A 24,788-nucleotide genomic window follows, 5' to 3' on the forward strand; every position below is an offset into this window, starting at 1 on the left:
TAATGACTAGTTCCCTTTCACTCCAGTACAGCAAAAATACTATATCTGTTTCTCTTATAAAGAGAATGCTGACATGTTACCTTTCAACTCCAAACGATGTATCCCACAGTAAACAACTCATTTCAACCATAAAAAATGTTCATTCTAGTTTAAAATAATAAATTATATTTTACCAAGTCAGATATTATATTTCTCAATAATTTCATAATGAATTTTCATAATTAAGATGAAATATTTTGTTACTCAATTATAATTCTACATTGTTGAATGACGATCTGGCAACAGAGCAAAGCGAGAAAGAGATAGCGCTATCCGCTTTGTTGGATGATAGACAAGGATAGCAATACCATTGCTAATCAACACTGCCATTATAACGTGGACCTCACTTTACCTTCTACCCTTACATAATTTATAAATTAGGAGTTCTCAGTTCAATACGATGAAGTGTAAATGAAATCAATGAAAAATACAAACGAAAAAAGACGAAATTTGAAAGATTTATGAAGCATAAAATTTTCTAACTGAAAATTCCATTTGAGATTTGGAGTTTTCAGTTCAATATAATGAAGTGTGATGAAATCGATGAAAAATACAAACGGAAAAAATATTAATTTGAGAGAGATTTATGAAGCGTAAAATTTCTAACTAAAATTCCAAGTTAAGGACGGAAGTAGAGACTTATCCAACTGGCTTGATAAAAAATATTATTTATCACAGAACGGGTGGATTCTTTCTCGAATACCATGTTAAGCCGATCAATTGCTTGACAATAATAAATTGTCACACAAAAAGTGAATAAATGTCGTGTCAGTTTTTCGAGAATTCACGTATTTTTGAAATACACTAGTTCGAAGTGAACTGTACGAGACGGGAAAAATATATTTTGAAAAATAGTGATCAAACAATTCTATTTTAGAGAGGAACAAGCGCCATCTTGACGCCCTAGCTCGTAAATCTTATCGTATAGCATTAACCATTAAGCTAAGCTGAACAATGCGCTACACATAAACTGAGTTTATTTATAATAACTTTGAATTATTCATTTGCACTGGTGTAGGCTAAAATGAATTGGATTGCACAAAATACTAAGTTGAATGCATAACAAATGAAAAAACCAAACTAGGAAACGACAGCTTGAAATGCATTAAGGTTGCTACTTATATTCTGATGACGAAATCATATATAAGTTACTATAGTGACGTCCAAATTATAATGGCAGTGGAGAAAGATAGGAGAACAACGATGCCCAACCTCTGTCTTGTCAATGCCTTCTATAGACGGTAGCTGATACAGGTTTATTGATGTAATATTAACTGTTCATTCTCGTTTAAATAGTCAATTATTTTATTAAGCAAGAAATCATTTTTTCAATAATTTCATGATTAAGATAAAATATTTTGTTAATCAATTATTAATTCTACAATATTAAAAGACGATCTGGCAACAGAGCAAAGCGAGAAAGAGATAGCGCTATCGGCTTTGTTAGATAGGAGAGCAACGTTGCCGAACCTCTGTCTTGTCAATGCCTTCTATAGACGGTAGCTGATACAGGTTTATTGATGCAATATTAACTGTTCATTCTCGTTTAAAATAGTCAATTATCTTATCAAGCAAGAAATCATATTTTTCAATAATTTCATAATTAAGATGAAATATTTTGTAAATTAATTATTAATGCTACAATGTTAAAAGACGATCAGGCAACAGAACAATGCGAGAAAGACTATCCGCTTTGTTGAATGATAGACAAGGATAGCAATACCATTGCAAATTAAACCATGCCATTATAACGTGGACCTCACTATAATATTTAAGCTAATGTTGTTCATATTCAGCTCAGATATGAAATGATATGATTGAATTACTGTATAAAAAAACGAATTCGATCAGAACATTCGAAGAGCTAATTGATTAAAATTCTATGTTCTCAAGTTTGTTTTCTTTGATCCGTTTAGAAAATTGAACAAAATGTGTGAATAGGAAGGGATAAGTTCTATTCTCAATATTTTGATGAGTTATTTACTCACTCATAGATAATAAACTAGATGTTTAGTTCAGAATTGAGATTGAAAATGATGAAATAATCAATCAAATGGACAAAATCTGTTAAGCTCTCTATTTTTCATGCGTGTTGTATGTAATTAATGATTTTTTTTAAGGTTGCGTTTGACTATTGTAGACTTATTCTACATCTTTCTCTTTCAAATTAAATTTTCTACAAGTTCTGTAGAATTTTTTTGTATTCATTGTACATTTGACATAGTAAATCTGCTTCAAACCTTAAAGAAACTTGTTTTTCGCCCCACTTGGATGTAATGAGCTGGTTTACGTATAAACTCAACCTCCCATAATAATCTCAACCTCACATAATCTTTTAGGTTATTTAGACAAATCAGAATAAAAATAGAAATACTTGGACAATTTCCTGATATTCAGATTACCTCAGATTTGCTAGAGCTTTGACCTTCCACTTTTGCTTTCGGAAGTGCTTAATGAACAATTATTCTCATAGTATATTTTTCTGTGTGGCGGAAAATTGCGTTCGCATTACGGGCAAAAATGTTTTTCCGGCTCTCAATCTTTTCTAGTCCTCGGCCTATGGACTCGGACTTGAAAACCGATTCGAGCCGGAAAAGTCTCATTTTCGGCCCTAGGTGCGAAATATACTATTTCGGGACTCAGTTTCGCTTATTTTGTCACATATCTTAAAAATTACTGTAGCTACAGGTCTGGAAACGGTTTTATTCAATTTCCCAGTTCATTTTACATAAAGTATGCTAAATTATGCTAATTATACATCTTAATTAACAGCAAAAAATACCCATAGGGCTTCGTCTCAAGAGGGGAACTGAAATTCAGACGAAATCTTTCACTCTGTATAACTTGGTAACCAAGCATTTTCGGACCTATGTTAATTACAACTATTTTATTCTTTTGATGTGAGGAATCACGCCCTGGCTTATGGGCACCTTTTTTCAGAACACCCTGTATAGGGGAAAAATTCTATAGGAACGCTAAAGAAGGCTTATATAGTGGATAAATTTGTAATTGGGCGAGATAATTCTATAATGTTCCACATTATCTCCTACACGTTTTCTTCACATCATCATTTACAAGAATATTCAATGTATTTTAGAAAGCTTTTAGTGTAGGATTCTGCAGAGCATTAGGCTTTAGACTAATTTAGGCTTTAGACAGAGCATTAGACGATCAGCTACAGTTGGCTTCAACAAATTCAACGTGATGCTACTAATCCTGCATTATTTTTGTCTCTTCAGAAGACATAGCATCCCAAAAATTCAGTCAGCAGACTTTAGAAATGGAGCCACTCGACTAGAGAATGGTGGTCCTTGCTGTTGTAATATAAAACAAGTTGAATTCAGTTGACTCCCACACACTAGGCTGGCCAGCACCATCACAATGCACGAGGAGGTGAACAAAAATTTAATTACTGTGCCTAGTTTATTTACTACTGACGGATATTATTCATTCTGCTAGAGTGGGATTCAGTTAACTACTGTCAGTATCACTAGAGATGCATGAGTAGCAAGTTCATTGGGTCCCGGGTAGTTTTTTTTACTGGATATGAAACTGAAAACAGAATTGTCGCCACAAAGTTATTTTCAAACTGACAAGGTCGCACGATGGTTGGGAGAGAGAAGAGACGATGGGACAACATGGTTGTGAGTAAGACGAGAGAGAGAGAGTGAGAGAGAGACAGTTCTAAATCATCGACTGGTGCCCGGCGTGTTGTGAGGACGCGCAAATGACAACCGACTTAATCACCTGCTCACGCGGCTTTATGACAAACGTTTATTCTGTACTCTTCACCTGTCGCACTCCAAAATATTCGGCAGAAAGTGTTGGCAGCGCGCTGTCTTTCTCTCCCCACCCCCTACCATCTCCCTCACCCATCCTGATTTACAGATTTTACTTCTCCCTCCGTCTCATGTTACCCACTTCCTGCTTTTTCTACGCCCAATACGTGTTAACATAGAGAAGCAGTAGCGTGAGTAGATATCCCATGGTATAGGGCGTTTATGTCGCAACTTTTACTGTTATCCCAAGCCGATTACTGTCGATTATTGTCGAATTTTACTGTTTTGTTGGGGTGAGAGTGTATGAACGGCACAATATGAGAGACTACCAGCGTCACACAGCTTCACTGGAAAGAATTACATGAACTATAGGCTTGAGATAACAGTAAAAGTTGCGACATAAACGCCCTATACCATGGATATCTACTTACGCTTGTTTTTCTCTATGGTGTTAATTTCTTAACTGCTATTTTCAGATAAAACTCTGGATTACTGTAAGAAAGCCAGGCACCACTGATTCACTGGATACATCACAATAGATAAATTCTAAATTGTAGTAAATACATTTTTTTTACTCAAAATTGTGTGCGAATTAAGTTATTATTTTAGTTACATAAGTAACATAACCTTTAGACTGTGTATTCCGAATTAAGGTTTGAAGCAGTTTTGAGCAAATGCCTGTTGTTTTTGCCAGGATTGTATTTGCATTGAATAAATAAATACATAAATACATCACAAGAATGTAAAATTAGATAAATGAGATGAGCGTAAAATTGTAGATGAGAAAATTCATTCGAAAATTCCATAGAGGTTGTGAGGAGTATTATCGTATTTATTCCATAAATAAACTAGGCTCAATGAGTCGCTATGGGATAGATTCTTGATAGTAATAACCAATAGATGTTTCGATCATGCTTTGTTTCCCATATGTCCCATTTATCGGTCCCATTGACCGAGCGAAGTGAGGTCTAAGTTTCAAGTCAACGGTTTTGCCATAGCCTACTATAGATAGTATACTACTATAGATATAAATATATAATATTTATATATTATCTAAAGTAAGCAATGGTTTTGCATTTCTCTTTATGTTTATATGTTTATATTTATGTTCCGCATTTACAGCGAAACACAGCAATAAATTATCATGAAATTTGACAGGTATGTTCATTTTGAATTTCGCGTCGACGTTTACATACGGTTTTTTGAAATTTTGCATTTTAAGGATATACAAAAGGAAAAGGAGTCTCCTTTGAACGCCAATATTACCGTAAAAATCAGACTTTAGAATATTATTCATCATAAATCAGCTGTCTAGTGGACTATAATACTACCCGTTCAAAAACATCGAACATCTTGAAAATGTATCTTCCCATCAACGTTAGTAGACAGTTGTCTACTAGTAGTTCTGTGAACAGTAGACCTCGCGCTCAGTAAATTACATTGACCTGCTGTTATGTTTTCTCAAGAATTATGAATAATTTATAAATTTAAAATCTCTAGAAAAATCCTAAATAAACATAGAGCTTTCTGTCCTATCGTACCACCGTGACGTGTCGTCCCGGAATGTGAGTGTGAGCGCTGTTATCAGGTCTGGCTGTTATAATACAATGGTATTACACATATTATTATAATATTATATTATAGTATTATACATACATATTATATATAATATGGTATTACACAAGTATTTAAAATTTGTTTAGTTATTTATTGGACAGAGTAAACAATACAGTAGTCGGAAAAGAAAAAAACAGGCTATTTCCCAAAACTCAATTTTGTGTAATTTTTGTATATTTTTTTCAATTCAAATGGAAAACGAACCCAATACCGAAGTATTATTGTATTATTGTGTTTTTTGTGTATTTTTTTCAATTCAAATGGAAAACGAACCCAATACCGTATTATTGTATTATTGTGTTTTTTGTGTATTTTTTTTTTCAATTCAAATGGAAAACGAACCCAATACCGAAGTATTATTGTATTATCTATCATTATCCATGCATAAGTCACAGACTCATGGGTATAATGAGAAAAATGATAACAATCTAAAAGTTTGGGACGTGTGAGATTTGGAGTAATTACGCTCTCAGAACCATGGAATCTGTATTATTTGGAAATTGATATACTGTATTGATACTGTGAATTCACAATATTAAACCAGCGTTTCAATAACCATTGATCCCAACAAAATAATATTGAATTCTATAATTAGATGATTCATTTCAATAATCAAAAGCGATTACTTTTGTTGAATTTTATGTTCAGTTTCTGATACGGTTACCTTGATCGCCAATATTGAAAAATACTATAAAAAGCACAAGATCTAGTTTATATAAATAAAACATGGATTCAATCATTAATACGATTTTATTGATAAGTTTAAAAAGTGCAATAACCATATAATTACTTTTACATTGGGATTCAATGCTGAGTGAATTCAACAATTGATATACCTAATCCTATTATATTAAGCGAGAATTTCTGTATTTATATATCTGGTTATTTATGCTTAACGGATCAAGAAAACGGCTCTAACGATTTTCAGGAATTTGGAACATATTAGGTTTATGATATAAAGATTCGATTGCACTAGGTATCATCCTAACTCGCTGAATTTCATTAAAAAGATAATATTCATCCTTGGCTGAAACAGCTGTGGATAGTAAAAAAGTAAGTGAGCGAGTGAGTATGTGAAAAATCAATAACGTATCCCCGAAATTCATAAGATGACCTATAGCCAGCTGTGAAATATACACATCGTTTTAGATATTGTGTTCTGTTTATCAATAAATAAAATAACAAGCGAAGCTCGGTGCCCCGATATTGGTTATTGAAATATTCAAGTTGGAACAAGAATTCTGGTTGTAAGGAAATGTCTATTGAACCGAGAATCCGAGTCACTGAACTATTGAGTCTTATAATGATGTCAACTCTAATGTAAAATGCGTGTATTTCCAGCGATTCCACACTAATAACAATAAATTGCGAGTCCACTCTCGTGATGTTTATTTTCAACGGAAATTGGTGAGGATGATTTGTAAATTCTGAACAAATGCCAAGAGCACAAGAGCAGATCATAATATATGATCCATAAAAGTAGATTCTATGCAAACAAATAAATATGCCACGGTTTAATGAAATGATTTAAATAGCGTGAAATGATATTAAGAAATGATGTATGATGTCCATTATTTGAATCAGCTGTAAAAAATGCGAGAGTTAGTAGCCGTTTTAAAATAGTTATAGCGATTTATTAAATTAGTTTTAAAATAGTTATAGTGATTTTGTGGAATAGCCTCCGTAGAACTAGCATTTTTGCAATGTCACAGACTGGGTTCAACTTCTCGCAAAAAGAACAAAGTTGTACACAGTGAAGGTAGGGAAGTGATTCCAAGTGTGAATTCTGAGTTGAAAGTTGAACTTGAATCTTAAACTCTATTATTTTATGTAACGACTAGAAACGTTAGGATGTAATTTTACTTATAGATCGCTGGTTAAATTACAAATTTGGTGGGATGGAAATTGCTCAATTACATTTGGCGAAGGCAAATAGACCACAGCGTTTGTGTACTCGCTACCTGGCTCTCCAGTGCCATATGTCACGCCTAAAACTAGATCAACTGCATTCCTTCCAGAGGCCAAGTTTCGAGCGGTGGACAGTAGATACTGAAAGCGACTGGATAGTTTTGATTGATAAAATGCTTTTGTCCACTACGAAATAGAAGAGAAGGACCACTAAAACTCATGGAATCTGGAATACATTAAATCAACCATTAAGAAATCCACTTTATATTTGCAATTTATCAGATAAATAATCATTTTTTTCTAATCTACAGTTGCCAAATTTCTTCCCTCCTAGTTGTCAAGCTTACATTAATTTTAAAAAATGAAATGCTTTGAATATTCTTACCTTTGATACATTGTTGCCTAGAGTAACATCAGTCTTATTCCCATTTAAAGGAGATTGGAGTCGTTTCTCAACATCTTCACTGCTGGCGCTGAAAAAAATATTAAAATAAAAAATTATACTCAATAGAAAGCAATACTGCGGGAAAACTGGTCCATCTTAATATAACTGAATTTGGTGCACCAAGAGATGTTTTTTTTTTTTAAGTGAAAAAATCTGGTGTGGCGCACTCACACAACTTTCATTGTCGTTAAGAAATTGACCACCTGACGCTAGTGTTCACGCGCATCTCAAGTCTACTATTCAAAGATCTGAGCAGCTGGTGACAGGCCAATGACGCTGGAGACACATAGGTCTGCTATCTCTTCATAGTGAATGATTAATAGAATCAACAGTTGTCCAACAATTTGCAATTGAATTATCACATTTTCCCAAATTTAGGTGAAAATGTTTCTTAACATAAATTGTAGAGATTTTCATGCTCAATTTTTCCACTTGATTTTTTATGTTTAAATTGTATCTGAAGCATGATAATTGGGAACCTAAAATCAAACTTGCATAGATGAGGCGGAGCTCCTGAATTTTTACAGATAATATGGGACTTGTGGCAGTTGATGGAGCTTATCAATGACTATTTTAAGTATACATTTTCTCAAAATCGTTTGAGCCGTTTTTGAGAAAATCGAGAAAACCCCTGTTTTTGACAAGATTTTCGTCATTTCAACCGCCATCTTGAATTACATTTGATCGAAATTGTTCGTGTCGGAACATTATATTTTAAGGACCTTAAGTTTCAAATTTCAAGTCATTCAGTTAATTGGAGATGAGATATCGTGTACACAGACACACATACACTCATATACACACACATATACAGATCAATACCCAAAAACCACTTTGTTGGACTCAGTGGACCTTGAAACGTATAAGAAATTGGGGTACATTAATTTTTTTTTGGAAAGCAAAGCAATTACCTACGGTAATAGGGCGAGGAAAGTAAAAATTCATATGAAGGGCATAATTTTAGGGACCAACGCTTGAGCCAAAATGTTACTGAATTTCCAATTACTATGTTGCCAATGAGGGATGAATAAAATATTTATATACATTTGTAAACAACAATATCAACATAATTTGTGTTTGGTTGTATTTTGTGTCAATACCCTATTGCATTAAAGTTGTTGCAACTTTTTTTCTGAGGTTGATGTCACATGAGACTAAGGCTTGTGCTTGCGTAATGTGATGAATGTTCATGAGAGCTACCGTATATGAAGTTTAGCTGGGTTGAGAACCACCGAAAATTGCTTTGTCATTTAGTGGGACTGAACTGAAGCATTTCACCAACGCAGCAACCGATATCTAATCGCTCTATCTGATAGGTCAATCACTTTCCAACGTATTTGAAAGTGTAGACCAGGTAATTTTTGAACGAGCACTAATAAAATAATGTGATTCATTATGAAATGGGAGATCAATTCATCAATCAACATCCTATGTTGGTACCTAATCACAGCCTTATAATTTTTAACCGAACGTAGTGAGGTCTATGTTTCAACTCGATTTGCTTTTGTCTGTCTGTATGAAACGCGATTACGGCCAAACGCGTTGATAGAATTCGATGAGATTTGGCAGGAATATTCCTTTTTCAACTGCACGTCGATGTATACACAAGGTTTTTTTTTAAAATTTTGCATTTCAAGGATAATATGAAAAGAAAAGGAATTCCTCAATACTCTGATATCACTATATCATCTACTTTGAGGATAGACTCAATCAGACTATAGAATTATTCATAATCAATCAGCTGACAAGTGGATTATTCATTGCATGCATTATATTCATTGGCCGTGTCTAAGTCTATAAGGTAGGGTGTTAATATTTTTATGATGCGTGCCCATCAGTATCAATATTCTTACTTTTGGAAAACAATTTAATAGGTGATTGAAAATAAAATAAAAAAATGATTAAATGAACTGAATAATTCCGAAGAAATTATAATATTCTTGTTTGAAAAAAATTAATTTTAAAATAGTTGAGAAATATTTTTATCAGATGGAAAGATTATCACGAAACTGGATAAATCATAATATGGGATACAAATTCAAACGTGAACTGAGTTCATTAACATAAGTGAGTTTTTGATCTTTGAGTAAACAAATAAGAGTTTTTAAGAGTAAATTATGATTCAACTGTAGATTGTGATTCAACTGAATCAACTAGAACAGGTGACATCAGATACTTGTGGATGAGAACACTGCGTGAGGTCTACTGTTTACAGAACTACTAGTAGTATAGTAATAATAGTCTTGAAAGCTTATGGATACACCAAAATTTTCCCCTTCCTCTCTGTTAAAATCTGAAGAAGCATATCTGGTTTGCGCACTAGCATTCGCCCATGCAGACCATTTTTACTTTCCTTGCCCTACTACCATAGGTAAGGAAAGTATTGCTTTCCAAAAAAAATTAAGGTACCCTAATTTCAAGTTTTCTATACGTTTCAAGGTCCCCTGAGTCCAAAAACATGATTTTTGGTGTTGGTCTGTGTGTGTGTGTGTGTGTGTGTGTGTGTGTGTGTGTGTGTGGTGTGTGTGTGTGTGTGTGTGTGTGTGTGTGTGTGTGTGTATGTGTGTGTATGTGTGTATGTCTGTGAACACGATAACTCCATTCCTAATCACCGATTGACTTGAAATTTTAAACTTAAGGTCCTTATACCATGAGGATCTGACAATAAGAAATTCAATAAAATTGAATTCAAAATGGCGGAAAAATGGCGGATAGTTACTAAAAAACCATGTTTTTCACGGTTTTCTCGAAAACAGCTCTAACGATTTTCTTCAAATTTATACCATGAATAGCTATTTATAAGTCCTATCAACTGACATAAGTCTCATTTCTGGGAAAATTGCAGGAGCTCCGTAATATTCTTGTGAAAAATGGCGGATAATCACTAAAAAACCATGTTATTCACGGTTTTCTCGAAAACGGCTCTAACGATTTTCTTTAAATTCATATCATGGATAGCTATTTATAAGCCCTATCAACTGACATGAGTCTCATTTCTGAGAAAAATACAGGAGCTCCGTAATATACTTGAGGAAAATGGCGGATAATTACTGAAAAAACCATGTTTTCCACGATTTTCTCAAAATAACTTGACCGTTTTTTTTTCAAATTCATACTCTGTATAGTTATTTATCAGCTCTATTAACTGGCATGAGTCTCCTTTCTGGGAAACTAATGGGGGGTCCACCCTATCCTTGAGAAATGGACTTAGTAACCTCCTTCTCGTGCATGAGGTAGGTGGGTAGAGCAGTTCATAAAAAGAACACATAGTCGAGATATTTCATCTGTAGAACAGCTGTTTTGACGACTTTAAAAAAATGACGAATAAAAAAAAACATCGAATTTCACAATTTACACAAAGGAAAAAAATGACGACTAAAAAAAACATCGAATTTCACAATTTACACAAAGGAAAAAGTACTCTGAAAATAATTATATATACACATATACAAAAGTCTGATCGTAGTTTCAAATATGAGCAAGGAAAGTTGTGTGAGTGTACCACACCAGATTTTTTGTATGTCATTACGCTAAATTCATTCATAATCTTCATAATACTGTATAGTTTCTCTCTTGATAATGTGTTTGAGTACATGTGGTTATCATTTTTTAATTTAAAAATAAATAACTTTCTATAGCCAGTCTTCTCACTCAACTCTCATTCTCACATTTCGCTTCAACGACTAGTTTGACGAAATCATCATTTTGAATGAACAGGTTATTTAATTGACTCAATTGAAGATTCTACTTGAATTAACAATAAGGATCTGTTATAGTGAGGTTCACGTTATATGGCAGTGTTTGATTAGCAATGGTATTGCTATCTTTGTCTATCATTCAACAAAGCGGATAGCGCTATCTCTTTCCCGCTTTGCTCTGTTGCCAGATCGTCTTTTAACAATGTAGAATTAATTAACAAAATATTTCATCTTGATTATGAAAATTCATTATTAAATAAAGGAAAAAAATAATTTATTGCTTAATAAAATATAATTGATTATTTTAAACGAGAATGAACCGTTAATATTGCATCAATAAACCTACATCAGCTACCGTCTATAGAACTCCACTGCCATTATAACGTGGACTTCACTATAGGATGAGAGATCTCTCTCTCTCACATATGAGTACATAATCTACATTATACATACATTCTTCTTTTTTCGGCTGAGGGTGATGCCCACATGAGCTATACGCGGATGACCAGTTCAATGATGAGAGATGAGTGGCCTACAACTGTAGGTGGGTTCCGAACCACTGGGAAGATTCTTGAACTCATGTCGTCATCTCTCATCATCTTCACTCTCACTAATTACCACGGCACAAGCCTAAGAGCTTATGTGGGCTTATGATACGAAATGCGCCAGAGAAACTTACTTATTTAAAATGTCAATACAAACAAAAGTATGTATTTATTTTTTCTTTATTCAAAATAATAAATGTGCTTTAGATATTATTTCAGTCTTTTTATATGAGAATACAAAATCTCAATTTTTTCCCTGCAGTCTTGAAAATAACATCAGACCAATGGCGACCTCCATTGCGCATACTCTGATAGAGTCGATTTTTGAAATTTCGTTGCAGTATATCAATCAGTATGTTGGCAACGGCGTCGCGAATGTTGTTCTTGAGGTGTGCTATGGTCCGTGGTCGATCGACGACGAAAAAAATCGCATTGAGGAAACGCATGGAAATGAGCCTTGTCAAATGACCGCGTCTTCAGGCAGGTTGTCAATCAGCATATCACATGCATTTTGACGGGCAACAAAATCGCGTTCAGTCAATTCTTGAACAACAGCCAATTTATAGGGATGAAGTTGAAGGTCTTCATGGAAAATTCGTCGAACAGTGGAGTCAGAAATCGCCATAGCAGCTGCGTGTTTGCGAGCTGAACGCCGGGGAGAATGCACAACTGACTGCCTCACTCTTTCGATACTTTCTGGAGTTGTGATGGTTCGTTGAGTCCATTTCTGGGTTTAGCGACAATTCCACACTCCTGAAATGAGTTAACCAACAACAGATTCGAATTATGGCCAGGAAAGAGTCTGTGGGGAGGAATTTCAAATCGAGCGCGGAAGGTGATCGACCATTAGAAAAGAAGCTCTCAACTGCGAAGGCCCGCTGGTCTCTAGACCGGAGCATGATGGCTATTTACTTGAGGGAGGATAAATTTGGGAACTTCCCCCTCCAGATGCGCCCCTCTACACGACCAATTCAAGGCACGGGAATTTTTTCAAATAAGTAAGTTTCTCTGGCGCACCTTTTATTAAGATATTTAGAGGCGTATTTATAGCTGACCTTTCGGTGTGGAGGTCACTGGAGGTGAGACTGGACTCGTCACTGCCGACACTGTTCAACGAGTGGCAGTTGTGTTCGCGCTGTCTCCTTTCCTCCCATTCTGCCCGCGCCTCATCCTGCACTCTTCTCTTCAGCTCCAACACGCGTTTCCGCTCCTCCTCTATCACCAGGCTACCTGTTAACACAACAACCAACAATTATTACTTTATTTATTTATTATTTCATCCACTGACCACCTGTAAAAGGTGTATAAGGATTTGTCAATGTGTCCTTAATCAACAGTAAAATGTTATCTATCCTCATAAACCTCCATCTTAAGGTTTGTAAAAATCTTTATATTCCTCCACTGAGTAGGCACATATGGATAGCAGCCCTTTTTTCAATAAAATTCTGAAAACTTTACCTGACGTTTCTTTTATGTGAGATGGCAATAAGTTGTACATCCGATACCTGAACTCCTTACCCCTCGCTCATACATAGTACTTCGGTGTGCATCATCTCTCAAATTTTTTCTGTTTCTGGTCGAATATTAGTGAAATGTTTCTCCTGTATTGAATTAATTCATGTATTTTTAAAAAAGCAGATTGTTTCAAGAATATATAGACTTGGGAGAGGGAGGTTTCCAAGTTCTTTGAAGTAGGGCCGACAACTAGTTCGAATTGACTCCCCATCATCACCCTCAATGCCCACTTCTGCAATCTGAAAACCTCCACTTCACTGCTAGAATTGCACCAAAAATGATTCCATAGTTCAGAAGGGAGTGGAGCAGGGCGAAATACACACTTTTAGAGCCATCGAATCCAGAGAAGCCTTCAGGTTTCTGAGAACAAAAATTGCTGAATTAAGTTTGGTTTTCAGGTATTCCAGATGTGGTCTCCATGAAAGATCAGAGTCAATCACCACTCCAGAACTCTTATCCTACTCACAGATTCTATAAATTGGCCTTCAATTTTCAAGCTATCCCCTTTAGTGGTTCGAAAAAATTAACCTTCACTTTTTATTTGCAATTTATAGATAAATAATGATTTTTTTGTAATCTACAGTTGCAAATTTCTTGCTACTAGTTGTCAAGCTTACACTAATTTTAAAAATGAAATGCTTTGAATATTCTTACCTTTGATAGATTGTTGCCTAGAGTAACATCAGTCTTATTCCCATTTAAGGAGATTGAAGTCGTTTCTCACATCTTCACTGCTAGCGCTGAAAAAAAATATAAAAATAAAAAATATTAAAATAAAAAATATTAAAATAAAAAATATTAAAATAAAAATTATACTCAATAGAAAGCAATACTGCAGGAAAACTGGTCCATCTTAATATAACTGATTTGGTGCACCATGACAATTTGTATTTTCAGTGAAAAAATTTTTATGAAAGACATTATTTAGGTACCAACGCTTGAACCGAAATGTTACCGAATGGCCAATTACTTTGGATGAATAGAATATTAAGATACGTTGGAACACAGTGATTCGACTGAAAGTAACTTACCCTTGCAGCAGCCGCGTTATCTAATCGCTTTAATTACACCGCTGAGCCAATCAGCCCTCTACGATGCGCTATAGCATACTTTTTTGAACAACACTAATAGAAGAATATGACTCATTCTATAAGATGAGGTCAATTCAACAACCAACTTGCTTATTATCTAAAGCTATTTACTAATCAGATCAAATTTTAGCGTTAAACTCCCTGCTGTCGATGAATAATAGATAATTTTCAATTCATGTGTGGATATAATGTTTCAGTCAAGGAAAGGTTTATAGAGGGAAAAGTTGGAAGACAATTTTTGACCCCACAGTTCTGTTAAGGGTAGCAAGAAGGTAAACATATCAAAAGTCCCCACCCCTACGACTTGCTAAGGATGGGGATGGGGGTTGTTTAAAGGTACCATTTTTGATTTCTCATAAAACTCAGAAACTATGTATCTTAAGGACTTGACTGTCCGATAAAACTTAAAGCTTACATAATTTCCTACAATATTCATTATACAAATTTTTTTTATCTCCTCTGGTTTTCGAGATATCCGCTTTTGAAGGTGTGACATTTTTGAAAAAACATGTTTGCCACCAATTTTCTCTATTTTTTCTCTTATAACTTTTTAGAAATTGACGGGAAAAATCCATGCTGATTATGAGCTTATAGAGCATTTAATTCTCTCAATTTGATGTATAATTTCACACTTTTACGAATTCCTACAATTCTGCAACAGCTTTAGTGTTGAGTGTGAAATCTCCATTTTTGTAACAATAGACCAAATGACAAAGGATTTGGAGGGAGTGTTTAAAACAGAAATTTTGACTTTGCAGCTTTGTTGAGACTAGTTAGGAGGAGAAAATATCAAAAGTCCTATTCCTAAACATGTGCTAAGGGGATGAGGGTGGTTAAAATTGCATTTTTAAGCGTTTTGCTCCACGCTCATATCTTGAGAACAATGCGTTCAACCGACATAACTAACTATTCAAAATGAAGCTTGATAAACTCTCTACAATTCTTCTCCAGTAAAACTTTGGTATTCCAACCGTTCCCGAGATATTCTTTAAGGTGGTAATTGTTAAAATAACAGGTTTTTATCCAATGTGTTTGTCTTTCAGGGCTCATAACTCTCAACAAATGCATCAAAAAGATATGCTTATCGTAGATTTGTAGAACATTGAATTATCTTTGGAATAATGTATTATTTCCCTATTCCAAGTTTTCCTTTCATTGTTATAGCAGCTTCAATGTAGGGGTGAAATTTTCATCAAATTTTTATGCGAGAAACCAAAAAATGGTACCTTTGAAAACACCCCACCCACTTAGCACAGGGGTAGGGGTGGGGACTTTTGATATGTTCACCTCCTTACTACCCTTAACAGAGCTGTGGGGTCAAAAATTGTCTTCCAAAACATTTCCCTCTACCCTTTTTTGAGCATCATTGCCTGGACTATATAAATAATCTGTAGCATAATATTCGAACTAATAAAACTAAATTTGGGTTGAAAAAGTATTGCTAGCAAAGATAAATTCTCTATGAACATTGAAAAATATCCACTGCATGAACATATTTCAAGGTATTGTATCAACCTTTATGCTCAATATCAAGAGAATTTTCAGAATTTTACACACTTGGAGAGCAAGAGATTGACAATATATTACAAATGGTTTATATGGTTTCATATTTCAGAGTACCTAGTATATTCGGCTCATTTTTCAGTTTTCAGCTACTTCTGCCAAATCTCGTAGTCGGACAGAAAAATTTGCTCCTGCCTTTTCTTTAGATTATAAAATTATCTCAGCACTTATTGGAGATAGAGAGTTCCGAATGACATCATTTTATATATAATTTTATAATCTAAAGAAAAGGCAGGAGCAAATTTGTCTGTCCGATTACGAGATTTGGCAAAAGTAGCTGAAAATACGAGGTTATATCGTACTCTGTATCTAGCACAAGGAAATTTTGCATGAAGAAATTGGTTCTGGACTTCTCTTATGTACCCAAATATTATATTAAAAAATCAGAACTACATTATAAATTGCATGCACCAATGTATATAGTGACTGGACTATAAGTTATTGACATGTTGTTGATAACTTTGGTGTAAACCCAGCTAAATAGTAACAAATTTGAAGTACTCTATGTTTATCGACTGCGGTGCTTTGGTAGGAGTAGTTTAGTATCGAGTCAAACATAAAGGTGCGTATAGATATACGCGCCACGAACATGAGCAATTCACTTTTAATCAGCTGATTATATCTGTATTTTTACAGAAACGGTAAGATACATATATAAAAAGCTTGGCATCAGCTGATTAAAAGTGAATTGCTCATGTTCGCGGCGCGTAAATCTGTACGCACCTTAATAGCCACAAACATTATAACACGGAAGAAGATACATGTTTCGAATTCAATTAATCATCTCATTAACTGCTAAAGATAAAAAGGTAATTCACGGAAGTTATGCCATCGCAATTGTGATTTGTATTACTGCATCTCCTCGAGTTGAAAATAGAAATAATAATCATTTTGGTTTTAATGAGAAGCTGATCGATTTGAACCACTACCTCCGTGAACAAAGCCATAGTGCATGACAGGTGTTGATGGTAACGTCAGTACAGGTAGGGCTCCTACACTAATGAAAGCACTAGCTGATATAGATCAGCTGAAATCAACAAATTTTTATTGGTGTAGGAGCTCTACCTGTGCTGACGTCACCAGAATGCACTATGGCTTAGTTTATGGAGGTAATGGTTGAAACAAGAAACTACCAATCAAATCAAACAAATTTAAATAAATAACCCAAGAACAACTTTTATTGGTGTAGGAGCTCTACCTGTGCTGACGTCACCAGAATGCACTATGACTTAGTTTACGGAGGTAATGGTTGAACCAAGAAACTACCAATCAAATCAAACAAATTTAAATAAATAATGCAACAACAACTTTTCATCAAAATATGGGAAAGAAATGGTACAGACCACAGCAGCCTAGTTTTTGTTTCATGGTCATAATTTGTTATTTTTTTAAAAGTTTTTTAACCAGATCACTCCCGTGATATCCGATGGGTACGTTAAACTGTAGGTCCCGGCTGAAGTATGACAGTCGTAAGGCCCATTGACAGCTTAAATTATATAGTCAGGCGGTGGAACCTTCCCGCAAGGGACTCCCCACCAACAAAAGCCATACGAATTTACTTTTTATTATGATAACAGTGTTTTGTACAATAAATAAATAAATTGCAATACTTGATTCTATCTTACATTATTTTTCCCATACCTATGGAGAAATTCCTGTCAAATAATCCACAGAGTTATAGCTTACCTTGTTTAGCGAGATGCAGCTGCCTATTTCGTTCAATTTCTTGTAAGGATGCTATTGTTCTTCTGCCGAGTGAATTGGTTGAGACTTCCATCGGTGCACCGGAAGTCACCCTCGATATCCTGTCCAAATCATCTTGGCTCTGCTTCTTACTATCCTGTAACCAAATTGGGAAAAATATAATTTCAAACAGTTTTTCAAAACAATGGTTTCGATGCCAACAACAGCCTTACATTTTTGTAGGAATTTAAATCAGGTCTTAGACCCTCGTCTTCAAAACATAACATATCCGGTTATGGACTGCCCTTAAAAAATATTCAGTTCTTCTTCCACATCCACTTTACTGTATTTGAATGTTTAAACGAGTTGAATATTGTGAAAAGTCAGGCAATAAAGAATCTTGAGGTTCACTTTCTGGTACAGGGCTAGGTACTTGTATTTACTTGAAAATAGCTTTAAATCCGAAACATGTCGTGAATAATGAAAAATTAATGTTGAAGAAAGGGTACATAGGCCCGGTTGCACAAAAGTCAGTTGAATTTTTATCGTAATTAATTTTACGAGAACCCTTCGCTGATTGGTTCTCCAAAAATTAATCAATATCGTGATAAATCCAGAACCAGGTTCTCTAATTGGTTATCCTGAAATTAATCATAATCGTGATTAACCTTCCGGTAGTCGCGATCTACTCAATCACACGAGCAGTCGCATGTTGTAATTTTTACAACATCCAATTTTCCAAGTGTTGTGTACTCTGTTTACTGTTAAAACATATTAATTAATTATATTATTACTTTTTCCATCTTCTTGGATTATTTTACGCCTATGAACATTTGGATGATTACCATTTCATAGCTCAATAAGGTAAATCAAGCAAAGCCGTCAATTCTGTGTTATTGGTTCGTTTACAGTCCCCGTATACAGTCTTTCCCTATCTTATGCACTGTCGCGACTAAATGGCACCTTAAGACTTAACTATTGCTCGGTTGATACTGCAACTCAAAGGGGTGATGGGGAGAACGTTTCGGAATGCATAGGTGACTCATTCACTGACATCACCCAACCAATGGTTTTGTGCAGTAAAAAAGCTGACACTGTTGTACTTTTAACAACAGCGCGACTGCCGGAAGTTTAATCGAGAGCCAACTTCTCTAATTGGTTCTCCTAAAATTAATCACAATCGTGATTAATCAAGAACCAACTTTTCTGATTGGTTATCCTAAAATTAATCACGATTAAAATTAAACCGGCTTTGTGCAACCGGCACTGAGATTTTTAATGTTGATGTCAGGGTAAAAGTTGCTAACCCTGTGTTGGTCGAGCAGCATCAGTCGACTGCGAGCCTCCTCGATATGCCTGAGCAGCTGGAGCCGCTGCAGCTGCAGCTGATGAGCGGAGGCGGCTGCCTGCGTCTCTGCCGCCTGTCGCTGCCCCTCCAGCGCCTGCAGCCGCCCCCGCCGCTCGCCACACCTGGCGGCCGCCTCCGACGCCTCCCGACCCACCTCCTCGCGTCGCGATAGCCAGCACGCCTCCTCCTCCAGCAGGCTGAACTCCAGGTCTTCAAACGACTGCAACACAAGTCAATTCACTTACTACTAGCAGAGACTATGGGAGCACTAATTCAATAGGCAATCAAATGTTCACAATTACCATACAAGATTTAGAAATGATTTCATTATAATGGAACATAGGAGAGAAAAATTTAAACAAAGTCCAGCGTATATGGGAATGAAATTCATGAGGTACCTCCCAAGTAACATCAGGAGAGAAACGGATAGGGCAAGATTCAAAATCGAGTTGAAAAAGTACCTAATAGAGTTAGAAATTTATAGTTTTAAAGAATTTCACCCGGGGAATTAGGGATACATTACCAACCTTGTTTGTTATTGTATTGTCTCTTTTTTGTTGTTTCTTTCATATTTTTAGTTTTATGTTTAAGAATTAGAAGTATTGTTTAATGAGATGACGCATTCATGTACAATATACATTGTATGTCTTGAATAGAGAGATTGATTGATTGAGACAAGGTATTAAGGTATTGATTACAAGGTAATAGTCATGGAATCTTTACTCTATGCTACTGAAATACGAATATTCTCACATTCCTTCAAATTCATACATTACAAAATGCAATCCATTAAACGCGGATTACAAAATGATATGATATAAATATATAATAAATAAGTATAAATATTTTCACTATTAAATTTTATAAAGCTTTAAAGTGAAAAAGCACTCACATTATTTGATGAGGCGACGTCCGTTTCGTGCTGGTATTGCACATTTTCAAGCCAAACAGGAACTGAAGTGTTTAAGGTTATGAGGGTGAAATTTGGTTGGGGTGGAGGGGAGTTTTGGTGGTTAATGGAGGAGTATTTAAATGAGTTTGTCAACAGGGTGTGGGAGGAAAAGTTGATTTGGTCATTAAGAATATTGTTTGGTGTGTTTGTATATTTCAAACTGTTCTAGTACATTTAATTTTCTGTTTTTGTGGGAATAGTGGAGTATTTCGAGGTTGTTGTCTATGTCAGGGTGTGTGTGGTCAGTGTAGATAATGTGTTCTGCAAAGGTGGAATGGGAGGACGGATGGGTAATGGCTCTTGTGTGTTCTTTGAATCTTATATTGAAATTTCTAGCTGTTTTACCTATGTAGAATTTGCTGCAATCTCTACAATTTAGCTTGTAAATTCCTGGTCTATTGTATTGATTTTGAGAGGTGTTTTGTGGGGACAAGAGTTTTTTTAGTGAGTTTTTTGTTCTGTATGCAACCTTGTATTTTATTTCTTGAATGATGCTGCTATTTTGTAAGTTTTATTGTTGTGGTATGTGAGGGTGACGAATGCTGTATGATTATCAGTGTTGTATTTGTCAGAGTTTTGCGGATTGTTCTTGTTGTTTTTAATTTTTTGTAGTAGTTTGTCAATCATTGAGGGTTTGTATCCATTTTGTTGTGCAATATATTTTATTGTGTGCAGTTCAGTGTTGTAATCTGTGGTTGTCATTGTGCAATACCAGCACGAAACGGACGTCGCCACATCAAATAATGTGAGTGCTTTTTCACTTTAAAGTTTTATAAAATTTAATAGTGATAATAATAGTGGAAACAAGATGGATAACCAACAACAAATATAAATATTTCTTATTTTCAACAAGTTACTTCTCACAGTTGGAGAATTTTCAAAAATGATATACAAACAGTTGTGTCACAGTGCCTCAAGGACAGAGCATGGAATAAAGTATGGAATATTATCTGAATAATAATAATAATAATAATATAATAATAATAATATAATAATAATAATAATACTGAGGGTAATGCCGACATAAGTTCTTAGGCTTGTGCGTGGGTAATGAGTGAGAGGGATGATGATTGATTGATTGAGTACTTTATTTATGTAGATTACAATATATACTGGCTTATACATTTATATACAATAGCTTATGATATAGCAAAATTATAGATGAATTTACATAATATAGACTAAGAAAATAATTATTGAACTGCATATAATATGAAACAAAGCAATTAGTAATAGCTATAGATAATATTGTTATGCATCTACATAAATTGGCGGAGCTTTGGACATATCAATGTCCATTCTTTAGAAAGAATATTAAAAATATCCTTCCCACTAACTCTCTACCAAAATGACGAGAGAATTAAAGTATATAAAGTGAGCTTTGAATAATATGGCGAGAATTTATGGTTAGCTGTACATAAAGAATGAAGATGATGCCAATATAATTATGAATTTGAAATATATAGAGTTAATATAAATGGCTTTTGAGTTATAAATATGTAAAACAAATAGATTCAAAGACAATTTCAGTGTTCACATAAATTTATGGAAATTTATTTATTTATTTACAATACAAATGACACTGATATTATTAAATTGGTAGATAAAATAATAAGGTGGTCCTTATGCTATTTTTCTTCTAAATTTATAGGTAATCACACAGTCCAAGATAAGGTCAGAATTCCACGTGTTCAATTTCTAGACAATTTTAGCCCAAAATAAACATGGTAACTGTTAGTTTTGAATTTATATGGCCTTAACTACTAAATTAATTAGAAATATTCCACTCAATTACCACATGTAATGATATAATATTGAGTTGTTTAAGAAAATTTTGAGCCATGGAAAAAACACAAACTATGGATGAAGCAATATAATTATTGATGAAAATCTTAAACGACAAAAAATTTGTGTTTGAAAAGCTAGAATTTGTAAAATTACTATGAAGTTGAATGCAAAATTTCTCAGATTGATAAATCTAAAGATAACCAATGAGGAACTGAGGAAAACCCAGAAGAAGATTAGATCCTTTAAATCCAAAAGATTTATTTTCCTTGTAAAATGAATGCAAGCAAACACCCTCTTGCAAAGAATCTCAACCTGATTGAGCCATGAGAGTGTTTTAGAGGTAACAAGACCAACTTGTACTTAGAAATTGGTATACTTATACATATATCCTAATTGGTTTATTATTTCTTCAATATTGATATGTAATAGAAAACTACATTCGTTTGGATACAACATAATATTCAATTTTCAAGTACCACCACTGATTGAACCAAGCCACAATAATATTTCAACTTAAAATCTATCATCACAAAATATTAAAAGAGATACAGCGTTAAAATGTCATAAGCACTATTTGAAAAAAAATAGTATGAGCATTGTTTGAAAAAACTGAACTGAAACTAGTTACAGGAAATATTGGAATACCTCCATATCGTCGTTGGTTTCTCCATTATTGACTTGCATGTTAAATGCAATATTATCGCAACACTTCACATTATCAGTCACTCGACTCACTGCTCACTCAACTACATAAAAATTTTACTTTGCAATAAAACAGATTGTGGCATTTCATGGACACCTCCAATCGATAACTGGATGAGTCACACTGAACAGAGATAGTTCATAATATCGCAAACATTAATCCTCGTTCAACAGATAACACAGCCGATTGTTTACATTTTGTATGCACGAGGTATCCGTAAATTTCTATCTTCATTACAATAAAGAATAAGTCAAACTGATTACAGCCTATTGCATTTTAGCTTCCAACATAATAAAGTACAGTAGTATTCAATCAAGATACACAACATTAGTTATTCTTGATTTTATTATCAAGCATGAACAAGCATCTTAACCAGAAATGGAATGTCAGATCATGGAAAATAATTAGCTATAATTAATATTTTCTGAAAAACATAGATTACATTTAAAAATTAACAGTCTGTATGATGTGATCAGGAAACTATCATTTCTTCATTTCATCTGAAGGTATTTCAACTTGGTCATTTGTATTGATTTGATGTGATAGATCGGATGTATAATAAATCAAAGCATAAAACATAAATATAAAAACTAACAAAATTTCTGAACTTAGATCATCTCAGAGAAACTATATTGAGCAGAGAAAACATTTTGAAAGTTATTGTGATCTTTTGAGAATCATTATTCTTTCATTCATAAGTACATCATCAAAATGATAGGGAGAGAAAAATAAGGTAACCTTATGCTATTCCTCTCCCTAATTTGGAAAAGGTATTTATTTATAAATTTAACATTATTTATAATTTAGTTTTCCACTTTTTTTAATCCCTTCTTAATGCATAAGAATCATAGATTCATCATTGAAAATTATTTTAATATAGTTTGGATCTCTAATAAAAATTGAGATCTCTATTTATAATTGTATAGATATAACGCATATTGTTATGATAACTCGAGCTTACGCACAGGCCTTTGTTGCCTATGTAAGCTCTTTCCTATCTGATACAAGAATTTTATCTATATATATAAAAGCGAAATGGCACTCACTCACTGACTGACTCACTCACTCACTCGCATAACTAAAAATCTACCGGACCAAAAACGTTCAAATTTGGTAGGTATGTTCAGTTGACCCTTTAGAGGCGCACTAAGAAATCTTTTGGCAATATTTTAATTCTAAGGGTTGTTTTTAAGGGTTTAAAGTTCGTCTTTTAGCATGTATATTCTTCTTCTCCCAATCCCTAAATTATAATTGAAATTTCCATATCATATGTTACTATAGAACTATAATCTAGATAGAGTACCTCTTCGAAAAGAGGTTGTTAACTGGCAACTAAATTAATAATTTTGTCAAGTTGGCATTAAGTTGAGTTGACTTTGTTAGGTTGGCACCAAGTTGAAGATTTAAATGCATTTATCGAGGAAAAATTGATTGGGCACTGCTACTTCAATCCTGGAATATTATATTACTAACCGTCAGGCTCGCTTCGCTCGCCATATCCGTTTAGCCAGACGTTTAGTCTGGACCCCCGACTGGATTGTCCTAACATGATGAAAATGCAGGCGAGCCTGCTAATCTCATTCTTGGACAATTACAGTCGGGGGTCCAGGGGGCGGAGCCCCCTTGCTAGACGGATATGGCGAGCGAAGCGAGCCTGACGGCTAGTACAATAATAAAATTGTGATAGCTCAAGAGTTTTATTGTTAGTATAGTTCTATATTTTGTTGTTTTGATTTTAGTAAGTATATTATATCGATTATTGAGTTGTATAAACTTTATTGCTTAAAATTATATGTAACTGCTTTGAATTGTATTCAGAAGGAAAAATAAATTGAATTGAATTGAAGGTTACACATAGTCCGAAATAGGTAGTAGTTCTAGGTAGAAGGTATAGTTTATAGATAGTTTATAGGTAGTAGATAGTAGTCTTGTAGTTCTTCACTTCACAAAATTTTCATTCCTTAAATATGTTCAAAAAGTACATTAGAAATCATATAATTTGTTCCTATATTACAGTTGGGCCAATAAGAATAAACAACAATATGCGAATGATTTTTAATTGGTGAGATAAAGGATATTCTGATAGCAAACTTATATGATTACAAGTTGGTCTC

At 34.3% G+C, this 24,788-nt stretch overlaps 1 protein-coding gene across 6 annotated transcripts in view; it reads right to left on the reverse strand.

Annotated features, from left to right (window-relative positions):
• LOC111064407 (pleckstrin homology-like domain family B member 1) overlaps window positions 1-24,788 on the reverse strand; it is a 226,716-nt gene that overhangs the window by 24,843 nt on the left and 177,085 nt on the right. The window contains exons 9-12 of one of the 6 annotated variants that reach the window (XM_039425323.1): window positions 19,191-19,451; window positions 17,887-18,040; window positions 13,087-13,261; window positions 7,729-7,816 (exon numbers count right to left, since the gene is read on the reverse strand). The exons of the other annotated variants lie outside the window; for them this stretch is intronic. Coding sequence (XP_039281257.1) covers window positions 7,729-7,816; window positions 13,087-13,261; window positions 17,887-18,040; window positions 19,191-19,451 — 678 coding nt within the window. The remainder of the gene's footprint in view (window positions 1-7,728; window positions 7,817-13,086; window positions 13,262-17,886; window positions 18,041-19,190; window positions 19,452-24,788) is intronic. 6 annotated transcript variants of the gene reach the window in all.

This window comes from Nilaparvata lugens, chromosome 3, assembly GCF_014356525.2.
Source record: "Nilaparvata lugens isolate BPH chromosome 3, ASM1435652v1, whole genome shotgun sequence".
Taxonomy (NCBI): Eukaryota; Metazoa; Arthropoda; class Insecta; order Hemiptera; family Delphacidae; genus Nilaparvata; species Nilaparvata lugens.